This window comes from Larus michahellis, chromosome 1, assembly GCF_964199755.1.
Source record: "Larus michahellis chromosome 1, bLarMic1.1, whole genome shotgun sequence".
Classification (NCBI taxonomy): domain Eukaryota; kingdom Metazoa; phylum Chordata; class Aves; order Charadriiformes; family Laridae; genus Larus; species Larus michahellis.
In genome coordinates, this window is record NC_133896.1 from 99,373,790 (window position 1) to 99,389,647 (window position 15,858).

Genomic DNA, 15,858 nt, shown 5'->3' on the forward strand with positions numbered 1-15,858 from the left:
TGTTTCTGTCTCCATTGATTTCCCTGCAGCACTCAGCTGAGGGTGAAGAGGAGTTGTCTTTGATACTTTTTGATACTCGGATAACACTAGTCATCTCATACCTAGAAATTTCATTGTAGGCAGGAGGGAAACGGAAGGAATGTGTTAAGACACATATTGCACTGAGGAAAAAAAAGGACTGAAAATAAAAACAACAGTAAAATTGCAAAGCAAATACCTCAGGAGCCCAATTAAAATTTTCTCTGCTGGACTATGAGTCAATATATCTTGGTGCCTGGTAGTAAACAGCTTGAGCTGTGTCTCCCTTAATTTATGGATTATTACTATTTATGTAAGCCTGTTTTGCCAAAGCTGTGGGACAGCCTCTCTCCCACTTTTCCCTGTCACCTTCCCAGCACGTCAGAGCATTTCCTGCTCCACATGACGTGCTGCAGTTCTGCCTCACGTGTCAGAAAAGAAGAAACTTGAACCATAAAATAGAAAATATGTATCAACAGGCTGATAGCTTCCTACTGGGACAACCTAAATTCCACCCACAGGATGCTTCCTATGAGCTAGCATAGGCGTTCAGATGTGCCTTACCTGTACAGATTGGTAGCTTCAAGGGTGTAAGTCAAATTTAGGCTGTCAGAATATGGCCAGGAGTGCACCTGGAGAATCCACCTACACATCCTTTTTATTGCTTCAGGTGTATTTTTACTGTACTGTTTTCTAGGTATTCCTCTTGCTCCTGTCCATCCGTGCCTCTGCTGAGAAAGCAGCCTGCTGCGCGTTTGGTTGTGCCTCCAAGCTCTAATATACAACATCTGAGGATATGCCGTCTGCACACCCATGTGCTTCAGGTCCTCGTGCTAATCATGGTCTTGTCTGCCCTGGACAGGGTAAAACTCGGGCACATAGGCATTCATGACCAATTGGTCCCTTCACCCCTCTTATTCAGAATGAAGAGTCCTACATCAGAGTATTGTACTTAAACCTCACACCTACACCCACATCAATGAAGCTGGAGTTTTGTTACTACATCTGTATTCCTAAATAGTCTGGGGACAAGGAGCAAGGTTTAATGCTGAGCCACTGATTCTCCGTAATGCTAAATTGCGAGCATTTAGGCTTACTTCAGGCCAAGGCCAACTAGTATCTCCACAGCAATGCCTAGGCACCAGGAGAACCTCTAGCTACCTAGCACACAACAAGGACTGCTTCCAATAGAAAGTTAGAATTGGGTCTCTTCCTCCTCTTCCATCTCAGCCTCCTCTGTGTCCTTCTGCTGTGTCCCAAGGCATGTAACACATCTTCCAGTTTCATGCTACACAAACAACAGTTTTATGGGTCGAAACAGTGTTTTCCTCTTATATTAGATATTTTGACATAAAAAAGACACAAAAACTACACAAAATATTACAGCCACAGCGCAGTCCATACAGCCTTTAGGAGACCCACAGCATAAGCACCATGTAGGATAGATATGACTAGTCTAGCCACTTGGTCTCAGGGCCAGAAAACAGTCTCCAGCCCTATTCTGTTTAGTGGTATAGATAAAGCCTATATGGCTTACACCCAGGGCTGAAAAGGAGAAATCAGACGCATTTTTACTCCGTGTGCCTTCAAGTGAGGCAGGGCCTCCCACAACCCTGATATGCCAGATGAAATGACTCTGGTAAAAAGCAGCCAATGCAAATTCATGCTGGCTGTCATAACCTAAAAATGAACAAGCAGTTTCTTCAGGGAGAGCTTTCTTCTACCTAGACAGACCACATTTCCTGAATGCCAAAGGAAGAGCACAGACAACAGAAGTCAGGAGGGAGGGCAGATGGGAAGAGCGGGCCATTTGTCCTCCCTCCCACAGAGCTAGTTAGGCCTCTGCAAGTAGCTGTGCCAGCTTCTAACCATCATCAATACGTCAATTCTGCTTCTCAAAATCACAAGCCTACTTTCAGTTCACGTATGCGCCTCCCAGGCATGTAACTGTGGGCAATTCTCCATTGGTATTGACAGCTGGTGCCCTCAACAGCAACACACAGGGAGTAGCCAACACATTTCCCTTCCCACCAGGCCCCTGCGGCAGTGTCATATTGGACATCACTGTAATGGAAAGGTTAAAAGAAACCTCGTTGAAAAGAGATGAGAAAGGATTGACTTTATGTTTAGACAGTGCCCAGGGCTGCAGTGGGATGGGGTTTGGGGGATGGAGAGCAGAGAGAGTGGTTGAAAGTGCTTCTCCGCTTCCTCTGGTTGGCAGAACAGTGTGAGGCTATTGGCTTAGCGGTGGCATTTGACCTTGCTTTTCCTTGTCTGGTTCGAGACCCTCTCAAGTTTGGAGGGTCTGTACATGGACTATGAAGAGGATGATGATATTTCCTTTGCAAAATGGATGAGCAGCTTCTGGGGCCACAACTTGATCGATGAGAATGAGAAAGAGGGTAGAGGCCACAAGAAACGTCAGAAACGACCCTTCAGTGAAAGGAGAGCCTCCCTTCCGGTAAGAGCTGTGTGCAGTTTTCTCTCTGTGCGTGCATGGTTTATGTATAAATTTAAGTGTCATCCCCAGGGGCATGGCCCTAGAGATGTATGAGGATGAGTATGGTACACCTTGCTCAGTAAGTTCAGTTCTTACTGGCAGCAGCTATTTGCTTTTTGAACTTAGCTCCCTGCCAGACTCAGGCCTCTGGTGCCTTCGGCATACAAGAAAAGTGGCAAACTCCAAGGTAAGTGATGATAGGACCAGAAAAGTAAGGCAAAGGGTGTAATAACTGCCTAACTATGTATCACAATGTTGTTCTGTCTGCTAAGCGTGACCTGGCAGAGATCAAAACATTTTGGAAACCGGCACACAAACATTGGTTTCAATGAGTCTCTTCTCATGTGTAAAACTACATAATCACAGGATTTGGACCTAATTCTGCAACTATACCATCTCCAAGAAGGTGTATGCTTTACTCCCTGGGATTTTGCAGGTGTAACTTCTAATTTAAGCTAGAAGATGCGGTCCCTTGTTTAGAACATCTAACTCTGAAAATTAAGATACAACACATAACATTATATGGTGAAGTAAGATTTTAAGAGAAGCACGTTCTTTATTCTTAAACCTACAAAACAGTTGGGAAAAGGCAGAGGCAGTTTTTTAAGGCAGCTCACAACTGTCTAACTGATTATCAAAACGAAGTTAAACTGAAAGCAGCTGTTCCCAGACTGCTCTTTACTTGAAGGCTGTGGCTTTTATTTCAGCCCTAAAAAAATGTCTAGGTGGTCCAAACCTGTCTCTTTTTTTTTCCAACTACATCAGTTGGCTTACTAAAGATACTGTGTTTCCTTACAAGTCATTTTTCACTTATATCTTTAGATCATTATGGCTGCAACAAAGCAAATGCTGTTATACTGGGGAGAAACAGCTAACTTTTTCCAAACTTTTTTTTTCTGCCATGCTATATTTTCAGTTGCAAGTTCTCCTCCACTGGAGCTGCCGTGTTCTAAGCTGTGGGATTTTTCGTTTTCAAAAAATTTGGCTAACAAAACCAAAATAGACCAAAACTACCTCCCCCCTTTTCGAATTCACGGATGAGTTGGAGAGGTAACCTTCATTCATTAGTTTTGAACTGATCAGCCACATTTTTTATTTACAGTTATATTTCACCCTGGTCACAGATTGCAAGACAGACTTTGAGCTAGAGCTGTGCTGATGGATTCCATCAAAATGCCTGAAAACAGAACATTTATTAATTTTTTTTAGAATTAATTTTACTGTATTTTAATTTAGTCCTTCAGAGGTCTATTTCTTTTGTCCCCAATACAGACTGAAGTGTGAGAATGTACTTTAAATCACTGCCTATTCAGCAAGATGCTGAACACATCTTCACATATATTTGTGTGTGTGGTTTTGTGTGTACACATACATTTCATTTGAAGCATGTTTTTATATTCAGTTTGTTCAAAAGCTATTTATATGCTTAGCTAATAGCTATTCAAATACTTTGCTATAATTGCATTCCTGAATCAACACCTAGAACCTGCATTAAGTTTGTTGACAGAAAGTTAAGACAGTGACTTTTGACATTACTGTTGAACAAGCTAAAGTTATCCTGTACAGTTAATTATGTCTGGCCTTTACATTCATGCTCCACACAAATTTGTCTTGCTTCAGTAGTACTATACAAGATATATGTTTCAACTGCTCTATTTCTCAGTGCCAGAAATTGACTGGAGGAACGAGAAGGGAAGATTTGTTTGGGAATTTTATGATTCCGGGATAGATTTTGAGATGAAGCTTTTTTAGTTGGAAATCTCTGACTAGTTGGTAGTAAAGACCACTAAAACCTGTTGTCTTAAACCAAATATAGAAGTTAAACAAACAGGCACTAATAATTCCTTAGAAATACCTTCTGAAAGAACATTTCCTTGTTGGGAGCAATAACTTTGACCTGGATGTGTATTTTTTACACAGTTATTATAAATGATAACTACTGTAAGAGTCAAAACACTTACCAGTGTTAGTTAAATATTGTCTTCATTTTGTCAGAACAGTGCTATTAATTAGGAGGATTAATAACTGGGATCAGACTGTGTTAATCCCTCCACTGCAGATAACAGTGTAGCCTTTCTTCTGTGTCAACATCGTAAATGGAGGTAACCCCGATGTCCTGCTGAAAATAAAATCATCAGGTTCTGACTGACACAGCTGTTGGCAAAAGTTCCTTTTGCAGATACAATGGCGCTGCCAAAACAGCACTTCAGCACACTTTGTCTCATTTCCAGGGCTAGTATATGGCGCATCAGAAATAGTGCAGTCCTGCCTGCATGAACTGCATCTGCACTAGGAGTGTTTTGGTATTACATAGCAAAATGCTAGCAGTATAGCACAAAAGGTGGTATTACATAACGCTGGAAATCACTTTCAGCTCCAAAGTAGTATGTTGGTCTTTGTAGTTTTTCCTGTGGTGAAGACAGACACTCAAGCCACTGCTCTCACCTCAAACACAATGGCAAACTTCTGTGGCATCCTATCATGGTAGAGCCCCCCCCCCCGAAATATGGATAAAGCTTTGTAGAACAACTCCCAAACTAACAACAATTTTTATTATGGTTTTTTTTCCTCAGTATCTTAGTATACCTCACAAACATTACTGAGATGAGCCTCGCAAAATGTGTTTGCTATTGTCATTCCCATTTTGCAGAGGGGAACACAAAACTATATTCAACCTTCGGGCAAGAAGAATTCAACACAGGCAAGACAAGCTAAAGCTTGCATTCTATCTCTGCTCCCCTGAAAAGTGTCAGAGTTGTATATGTTGCTGTGGCCCCACACTGAATGTGAAAACTGCCTGGGGAGAACCAAGTCATCTGTTTTCATTTCCTTTAGTTAACTTGTTCCCCAGGCAAACTGTGTTTAGACACATTCACTGTGTCTAAAGCGTTTTTGACCTTCAGCTTTTTGAAGCCTTCGGCTATGACTTTCCTTGACACATTCTAGTTATCCTCCATCATTTTGGTTCAGGAGAATTTCTTACCTCCCAGACATTTTGTTGTGGGGGAACGATAGGAAGCAAAGGAGCACTGATAAGAGTTTTACAACCCTATAAATATATAAACCTTCAAGTAGACATTGCTGCTCATAGCAAAAAAATCTGATAAGAAACAGCTGAGAGTGGGAGCAGAGCAACTGACTGCTGTCGAAGTTACTAACATTTAATCTAAAGTCAGACCAAACATCTACCGCAATATTGTTAGTACAGATCAGTTGGAGCCTAGGCCAAAATATGGGAATATATGCCTGGTTATAAGCTTTTCCTAAGGAAGGCAAGCTGTGGGACAGCATCTGAATGTCAGATGTTCCAAAATATCACTAAAATACTGGGGTCATTGCGTAAACTTCACCAAACAATGCTCGTGCTGACACTCTGAAGATTAATTTCCTTACTGACAGCTGTGCAAGCCCTCAGATCAAGCCTAAAAGATGGAAGCAATTATCTTGTCTCCTTCAGAAACTGAGAAAGAGAATAGGCAAATTATACTGACATCTATTTCTTGAGGTTGTTTGTGTTTTGGGTTTGTTTTTTTTTTTAGTATACTTTCTGTGTGTTTTAGCTGGGCAATTAGCAGAAGTTTAGCTGTTGTGTAAATAAATACATTAAGCATGACTGGTCTTTACACAAAGGCTCAAGCAGAAAAAGGGAGTAGTAAAGGCAGGGAGAAACAACCCCTGAGAACATGCTGGATGCTTTTGTCTTTCCAACATCAGCAAAAATTCCCCATTTTGATACAGGGCAGCATTTCTCATTCCTCCTTCCCATGCCTTTTCCCATGTTTCACCTCCTCCCCACTTCTCCAGTTTAAGAGCTACTCAAGGGCAGATCCTAGGAGCCAGAGACCAAGAGGAGCTCACTAAAAAGGCAGCAGATGTATGCCAGAGGTACCAGAGGCACAAGGCAGCTGCTGAGGCAAGGACAGGAGCAGATACCACGGCTGAGCTCAGAGACCTTTGGCAAGGGAAGACAGCAGCAGTGGGTGGACAACAGAGTGTGCGGATACAGAGGCAATCTCTGTTGCCAGCAGCTGCTGAGACTTCAGGAGCGGAAGCATAAATTAAAGGAGTCTCTTTATCTGTTCTTATTTGCAGTGTTACCAAGCAATCAATTTGGCACCAAATGCATGTATTAAACGCATGTATTAAATCTAAGAAACAGGAAGGAAGCCACATGGATTTTATCTAAAGTCAGTGCCAGATCTGCTTCATTGCTGAGTTTCATTTTATGACTCTCAGTTCTCCACAGAGTCCATTTTAAAATAAAAAAATAAAAGAAGACTAATGTACTGTGCAAGTTACTAGCCACAAAATGTTCGTGCTTCAGCAGCTGCGTTAAGGCTGCTGTCCTCTTTAGGGCTGTGTCTGTAAGACAGCAACATGCTAACACGCACGAGCGTCCTGTCCTCCTAGCTACCGCGGTATGTGTCATGCAAAGGCACTGTGAGAGGAGGAACAGCCACGGTAATATGATTGCATAGATATGTATGTGTAGCTTTACCCTTAGTCCACTGAGGCAGATACACATTTCAGAGGAAGGCCTGTGCCTTTTCATGGACCATTGCTGCCATATCAGTATGTGAACTGCAGTCTCTTTGTTAAGGGCTTAACTATAATTCTCTCTGTGAAGGGAAATTAAAAATCAATGTCTTAGTAAAATAAAACATTTACAAACATTACAAAACAAGACTGATAAAACACCATCCCCCGTTTCAGCTGTCCTCCTGTTCTTTTTCCCCACACCAGTGATTTTTAGTGTGAAGCAATTTTTATTTCCAGGAAACAATATATGTTGATGCCATTAAAATGACACAGAAGACATTTAGGTTGTTGAACTTGACATAGGATGTGTACTCCTGTCCCTCAAGCACAATGTGATTGCTTTGACGCTTTTTAAAATAACAATACAATATGACCTTACAGAGATTACAGCTGTATTGATTGATTTGAAACCAAAGTAAAAATAGTATGGCAGAAATCATTACCACTACTCTCAGAGGCAGTCCGTAATACTAGTTACTGAAGTAAGCTTCTGTCTGGAAAAGAAATTAAACCAGTACTGTATGATCTGAAAACCCTTCAGTATTAGGTGCTTCTGTCAGGTGTAAAATTTGTTATTTTTAGCACCCCTCGTCAAGCCTATGTAATGTGATGTAGTCACAACCATATGGATGCACAGTCTCACCATTCATCAAAAGGCTACACGTGTCCCTGTTGTGCTAATACATTTATAATAGCATCTGGGCCAGCATAAACGCAAATGTACATGGGAGATGTTTCAGGTCCCTTGAAGTCCAAGGTTTGTAGATTCATGTGGCCACTGTACCAACTTGGTTTAGCTTTCCACCATTGCCTGTTAAAAAACCAAAACAAACACCACCATCACTACCCACAACAAACCCTACTCTGAGTGCAGGGTTTTCTCCTGGATTTTCTTAGAAAGTATTTTGGGATCTGTGTGATAGACATTCGGTTGTTGTAAACAATCACAGCTCCCTCGAAGCCAGCAGAGCTTCTCAGGGTTACTCAGTAGCTGAAGGCTTAGCACCTGGGTTACACAAAACATACATGCATTCAAACATGCATGCAGCAGCTGGGGGCCTGGAGTGCCCTAACCTGACACCTGCAGGGGTCTCATTTTCGGTACCTCCCATCTCTCTCTCATAGATTTCACTACCTGCATCTTGCTGGTGTTCAGCTACTCTGAAGAATCATCAACAGCTGGCAGGGTTTGGGGCATGCCTGCCTTTATGTGGTGGCCTACAGGTCTGTCTATTTCTAAACCCACCAATAAACAAACAAATAAGTAAGTAAATAAATAAATCTCCAGAGGTCACAGCAGTTCTGTATCCGTTTAGTCTCCTTTACAGACATTCAATCAAACACAGCTGATGCAGATCAATAGCTTCTATCTCCATGTCAGGCCTGGGAAAACTGAACCACATGGAAACTAAACAACTCTCTACTCCCTCCTCGCTTTAGCCCTACAAATGTAATTGCAGGAAGCCTGTTTCCTACCGTTTCTGTGCTAGGGATGTGTCCCCTAGTGCCCTGAAAGTGCTCCCTCATCAGTTCAGGACAAACATGCCCAAGAAACGAGCAGAAAATTCAGACCTGGACAATAAAGCATCTTGTCTGCACATAGGCCATGCTGCAAATTTGACACAACTGAGCTAGAAATGGTCCCTGTCACGCTTAAATGAACTCGAATGTCTGATAAGACCCGGAGCACCTGTGAGTCAAACCCAGTATCTGGCTCATCTGGACACAAAAGTCTGCGTCTTTGCTTCTTGAGAGTCCTGCCTAGAGCCTGCCGCCAAATGCGAGGCCTGAATTTTTGAAGTTATGAAGGGTCCTGGTTCCTTTTAGTGGGCACTAAAAGGGCCCAGCACACTTTACATTTGAAATGCCAAAACTTAGGTACTCAAAAACAGAAATAAAAGGAAATTCTGCTGCTGCTCCTGGAAAGAAAGATCTTGGCAGTGTGATCCTCCTGCACATGAAAGGAAAGACACAGGAGTCTGGGCAAGGTCGTTCGTTCTGAACCATTGTTCAGAGAGCACTCTGTGGCAGAGAGAATATACCCTGTGTGCTCTGCTTTAATATTCAATCCTCAACAAAGACCTCTTGTTTTTCAGGCCAGGCTTTCCTCCCTCCATACAACACGACTTCATGCTTCTACCAAAGGCTCATCTTCAGGCCATCTCAAGGGCTCCAAGGAATTTCAAGAAGACCAAGATGTCAAATGCCACTGCCACAGGAAGGCAAGCAGAACACCTTCAGCAGACAGCTCATCCCCAGAGACAAGATCAAACTCCATGCAGGAATTTGCAGAGTCCTTTGAAAAGCAATTGCACCTCAAAAGCAAACGCTCGGTTTCTTTGGTAGGTAAAAAACAACTTAAGATCACTTCAGAAGAAAAAACCCCAACCAACCAATCAACCAATCAACCAGCAGGCCACCTTTATCCCTGGTGTAATTGCTGTGGCTTTGCTGGGAGAAGAGCAGAAATAAACTTGAATTAGAATTTCTCAAATGATGTGGTCCGTACAGTAGCACAAAAAAGGTTAAAGTGGTAGTATTGTTAGTATGAGAATTCTTGAGGTAGTGTTAGCATCTAGACTTATTAAAAAATGTGTATCTTCAAAATAAAACACCACACTAGCTGCAGCAATGTTTTCAGAGGTTTCTACAGCTGTGCCAACAAAACGTGACAATATAAAAACAGGTTTGTTTCACTTTTGCCATAAGACCCAGCTCTCTTGCTGCTGCTGACCTGGTTTAACCATATACAGTGTCATCTGTGAGACTGCCAGACATCATGGTGTTTGAGAAGCTTCTCTTTTATCCCTTGGGACTCCATCCATCTGCTTCCTTCAATGTCACCACAGAGCTGCAGCAGCAGCCATTGCTATAAGTGGCTGAATGTATTTTCTCTGTAAGCAGGGGATTCTCCCCCCATTTCATCCTTCTCATCTCCCCATCATTCTATCCTGAGGCACGAGCATTTTCTGTATGGTTTGTGTTGGTGAAATAGCCAATAACAACCTTTTATCTATGACACTTTAACATGTTTTTATTATTATGATGCATACTGTCTGGTGTATCATACAATGGAAGGAAGAGTAATAAACACTAACTTGCTTTTAAGTATCAGAAGAACGCTGTCAAATTAAGTCACCCTACTGAAAAAGCCTGTGCTTGAATAACACTTGACATCAGCACCAAATAACAACAGAGGGAAGTATCTTTTTTTCAGTTTGTTGACACTGACAGTTTTGTATGGAGAAATAATTTTCAGCTCCCTTTGCAGACCTTCTGTGCAGCAACAAGAGCAGAAAAAAATCTCCTTTCAATAAGCAGTATCATTACATGATCAGTCCCACAATTATCGTCCTTGCATGCCCAGTCTTTTAAGAATATGCAGAATTATGGTGATGACAACTCTGTTATGCAATTGTTAAGATTTTAAGTGCATTCTGTAATCTTCTTTTTCCCCTTTAGGAACTACTCGCAATTTGTTTCATTTGGAACTTCACATTGCCTCATTTGCCAACCCTCACTAGTGGTTGTCTAGTTTATCATTTATCATTTCTCAAAAGTGCCTATGGCTAGAAAGTCTGTGAGTGGATAATAGTTGTATGGTAGATATAGTGAGCATGATGCACTAAATACAGCTTCAGTTCCAGTTAAAAACATGGATTCTGGTACCCTTCTGTAATCTGCAGTGGGGTGTGCTGGGTTTTATTTTAATCTGCCTTTCAAGTAGACCAAATTGTTGTCATTCTTTCAGTCACTATTGAAGTTTGGGAGATGTGAAGGGCTTGAGAATCTCAAAGAACTGAGCAATATGTGTTAGAGATCTGAAAGGAAATTTGGGAGGGGGCTTAGACTCATAGCTCCAAATGGAGCACTTTTGCACTCAGAGCTCTATGGGTGCAATTCAAACCACCATTTACATGACTACACGGGTTAAAAGAAAAGAAAAGTGGGTGAAATGTAATCCCATTTCATCTCCTTCCCTGCATATTGCTTTTCTCTTATAAAAGTGGCCTTGAGGACACTTCATGACCTTCAGCACTTGTTTTCAGTGTGGTCTTTGCAGCTAACACTGAATAGTCTTCAGGCACATAAAGACCGATCACGTGAAAGGACAGAAACATGAAGTCTGGGCTGAAATCTGAGAGTCCCTCCCTTATCCCCTCCTTTCTCCTCTCTCCCCCTCAAGCCCTCCATACAGGTGACCTTCCTCCCAGGCACAGGGTATAATTAAAAGCATGTTGTCTCTTGCCAAGTTTTAGAGTGACTGGCTGGGGCCTTGAATATGAGCCCATCATGTTAAAGCTGATCTGGCTGAGGTAGGTAACTGGAATATTTTATTATATATTACTAGTGAAATAAGAAAATGAGATTTTGTTGTTCATGTGGGAGTTGCTTTTAATCCCCTGCTATTTTTCTCCTGCCTTTTAGCAACCTGAAGGCACGAAGGAGAGAACAGAAAGAGAGAGATTGCATTTGAGAAAAAGCAAGTCTCACAAGAGAATGGGAGAGAAATCAGAGCCAAGGAGACTGCAGAAAGAAGAGGAAGGTTCAGAAGTTGTATCTGCAAAACTCAACGAACGGTTTCCATCACAAACAAGCACTGAGAAAAGTTATTTATGTACAGGCTAGCATGCATTGGGATAATGAATTTTAACACTCTCCCTGAAGAGCAGAGGGAGCATTCTTGTTTTGTTTTGACTAGAAGAGGCCTGTTAGGTACAATAAACCCTGACCTGTAGAATAAAGGTAAAATTCAATTGCATCATTGACACCGTGTTACTACCTTCCTGTCTCTACTTTTTCCATTAGGAATGTGATCCTTGTCATAGGAGTGTATCTGGAGCAAGATCCAAGTTAGCAATGAACCACCATAAGAGGGTTTCAGGAAGATTTAGCATTGCAGCAGGACAGTGGTGGATGTGTTCGTTTAAGAGAAGGGCATGTATGTATTACAGAGCTGTGCAAAGTCATCCAAAGCCTTATGTTTCTCTTCTAATTGAAAATGGGCTTATTGGTAGGTTTAGGAAGGAAAAATTACACAGAAACTGCCACCTGCTTCCTGGCCCTGACATTCACTTTGGTATGGCTCAGAAATAGGTATCTTTTTTCTTCTATATTCTCTCAACACCAAATTTACAGCAGTAATAGAAGAGAAGTCCCCGAGTTCTTTTCTACACCTTCCTTATATTTCACTTTTCTCTGCTTTCCCTCACTGCTACAGGCAATATGATTCTTGTTTCTCTGGCATCCCCAGTCCTTTCCCATGTCCTCAGTCCCATTTCCCTGGTCGCACAACTAGTTCTTTCTCCCAACTTTAACCTCATCACCTTGTCTCTTTTGTGGCCTTTCCCCTCTCCATTTACTACCTTATAGCCTTGACTCATAGCTATCAATATCTTTTGCTACATGTCTAGTTTTGCCCCATCAAAATTTAAGCCTTGCTGAAAGCTCTCCAGCAAAAACAGAGGTGTTCTGCCTCTCACACTTCTTCATAATCTCTTCAAGGAGTTTGCCACAGGTGATGGATTGCAACCCTTTTCACTTTTTCCCTTTTCTAGAGCTAGGGCCAAACCAAGGGAATTGGAACTGGCTCTGTCTATAATAAGCAGGGCTTAGAAAAACTCTATTTCTTCTGGCCGAAGATCTAATCTCAGGTGTAGATCTCACCAACTATAAGTAAGATTTCCTTCTATGCAGAGGAAATTCACCTCCACACACTTATAAACAGACACACACCCCCAACACCCCCTCCCCTGGTGCCCCTCTTCTTCAACATGTAAGTCTTCCCTACAGAGAATGCCGCCCTCTTTGGGAATAATTTCCCCAGGCCTAATATAGAGAAAGCCTGCTTTGGATAGTACAGTTAGAGTGAAGACTAATGAAGTCATGAGAAAAAGTCAAAGTCTGCTGGTTATTCTTCCTATGACTTTCTGTAATTAACAAAGATCTTATTATTTTACTTTAGAGCCTTAATTTTGAATCTTCAACATTTTAAAAGCTTAGGGTATCCTTAAAACTTTGTAACACATCTCCATTAAAGGATTGTTTTTCTTTTTAAGTAGGGCTTTGGGGGGATATACAAGAAAACAGTCTCACCCTTGCTGATGCTTGTAAATTGCTTCTTGCCTGGTGACGTATATTATAAACTAATAAATCTGACTGAAAGATGTTGTTCCTGTGCATAGTTTCTCTCCTCTCCAATCCAGCTTGGATTTTCAGTAAATTCTTCTGTCAGCCAAGCTTCCATGCAGATGGCTTTCCTTTTACAGCCTTAATTTGAAGACTGCATTACAATAGACCTGGATAGAAAGGGACATGGCCAGCTATGACTGAGTGCCTCAGATAAAACCTCTTACATACATCCTTTCATGTAGCAGCCTGCCCTCACATCTCATGACAGCTGAACACCATGGCTGCACCAGCTTTGTCTCGATTTCAGAGCACCAGCCTCCTCCTCCTGTTTTCCAGCCAGGTTAACTCAACAGGTCCAGCTGTATCCCAGCAGAATATGCAAAAAGCTTGTATTCATGAGACCAACGTGTTGGTGGTACACCACACATGATGAAAAGAAAGCACCAAAAAGAGCTAAAATAGAAAACCCATGTGTTCCTGGCTACGACTTGCTGTTTACCATCTCCATCAAAGCACAGGCAAGGCTCGGTGCCACGGAGGCAGCCTAGCAGGTCTGCCTGCAAACAGCTCCCATGTTTATCACCGAACCCCATCTCTCAAATGGGAGAGTTTGTAAGTGTTTATGTCCTTTCTGAACTGGCCCATCAGCCCCGTGGTGTGACTCTGGAAATGCAAGCTTTTAAATAACACCTCTGACACTGTCCTCCTTAAATTGCTAAAAACTGTTTACTCAGAAGTGTTTCCTCTTGCTTCATATCATTCCTGGTTGGACCAATAGCTCTTTCCAGTTTAGTCCCATGTAGTCTGACACAATAGTATGACTTAGAAAGACTGAAACTTGCATGATAGAATGAAATCATTCTCCAGAGAAATCAACAATTCCATAACTAATCGGGCATTTGGGAAGGAAGGTAATCATCCGAAGAGCAATCTGATTGGAATATCACGGCTGATATTTCTGTTTCCACAGAAAGTGGGATTGGGATGTACGAAGCAGTCAGAAAGACTCCAGAGGGTTTTCATTTTCACAGTAGGTCACTGGTTCGGTGCTGACTGACAAAAAGAATAGTCACTGCCTTGATTCCCACCCCCAATTCCCCGACCAGCTGGGCTGGCTGTGGGCGTTTTCTGCACACCCGCCCATTCCTAGGCACACACTGTTTGCTTTTGTTGCATGAGAATCCAAACTTCGGACATGAAGGAGGTCAGTTAGTGGGAAGCAAAGGCAAAGGGATCGAAAAATACCATTTCCAAAATGCTTATTAACAGAGACTGTTGAAAACCTGAAACAGTTTCCCAACAGAGGGGAATGTGCAGGACGCTCCCACGGTGGGCTGGCTGTTGAAAGCTGACCTGACCCAGAGGCCTGTGAAGGACATTTTGAACTTGCTGTGTCTCATGGGTGGGAGACCATGCTCTGGTAAAACGCTCCTCTCTCTGGATCCTTCCCACTGCTTCAGGCTAACTAGAAAGTGTTCCTGTGGGAATTAGGGCACAGGTACGTACCAGGATTTCAAGAGCAAGATCCAGTTATACCCCAGTGTTTTTTGAGAGGGCTAAGAAGAGGAGGTCAAGTGTGGTTACCTCATCTTTTAGGTGCGCATTCCCACCCAAAGCAAAATATTCATGCGTGTGTGCTTCTGAGGTATTGTTTAATTGCAGCATAGTTTTGAGGATGGATTAAATTTTGGGTACTTGTTAACATATCACATATTAGTCTATAAAGTGCCAGACCCCACAAAGGCAAAAGGAAGCAATAGCTGTATTTATATACATGTTCACACCGCTTTCTAGGAAAAAAAAGGAAAATATTTAAATGCATAAATAAAACAAACCTACCACAATGTATAACTGAAGAAGAATATATTACCTATTAAAAAAGAAACCTAATATTAAATATAAACACTGCAAATGTTCATCTGTACTTTTTTGTTCTTTGGCCCAAAAGAAGGTATTTGGGTAAGCACAGTCCTGGCTCTGAATGCATTCAGTGTATATATGAATAGTATAAAATCACATAGAGTTATAATCAAATCTGATAACCAAAATTATTCGCACAGAAATGAATCATAATCATGGGACCTTGAGTTTATACGGCCATCTGCAAAAACCGCTGAGAACAAACAGGTCTTGAAATATGTCCAGTAGGATACTGCAGCCAAAATATAGTCATTCAATGAGAAAAGTGAATATTGAAGTCCAACAAACTTGATAGATAATGCCCTGCTTGCAGTTTCTGTGCCAGAGCTTTAGGTAACTGGGTATGAACAAACGCTAAAATAAACCCTCTCATTGTAGAAAACATTGCTTGTAGGGTGTTGATTTTCATTTAGTCTGTTGTTTTAGATTGGATTGATAGATGATAGACCTCCTGTTACGAGGATCCCTCTGAATCCTAGCCCATTCTCTACTGTACTTTGGAAAAAGACAACTTCTCTCAGCTGTGTCTTGTCTCTCAGGTCAGACAGAAAACAGGAAAAAAAGTGATACAGGGAGCATCAAAGACTAATATTCTGTCATATTTGATGCATGCTTGTCCTTCTTATATGTTTGTTGAAATGTTTTAGTTCATGCAATTTCTAAACCGGTTGATAGAGTTTTGCTGTATAGAGAAGACCCACCAAAACTTGTGACAGTCACACATGAATTTTCATCAGAAAGCACATGGA

The 15,858-nt window shown here is 41.7% G+C and overlaps 1 protein-coding gene across 1 annotated transcript; it reads left to right on the plus strand.

Annotated features, from left to right (window-relative positions):
• The first annotated feature begins 2,329 nt into the window (after positions 1-2,329).
• LNP1 (leukemia NUP98 fusion partner 1) lies at positions 2,330-11,686 on the plus strand. The gene is made up of 3 exons (XM_074572848.1): positions 2,330-2,479; positions 9,154-9,399; positions 11,486-11,686. Exons 1-3 carry the CDS (start codon positions 2,330-2,332, stop codon positions 11,684-11,686), a joined length of 597 nt encoding a protein of 198 aa, XP_074428949.1.
• Positions 11,687-15,858: the final 4,172 nt, after the last annotated feature.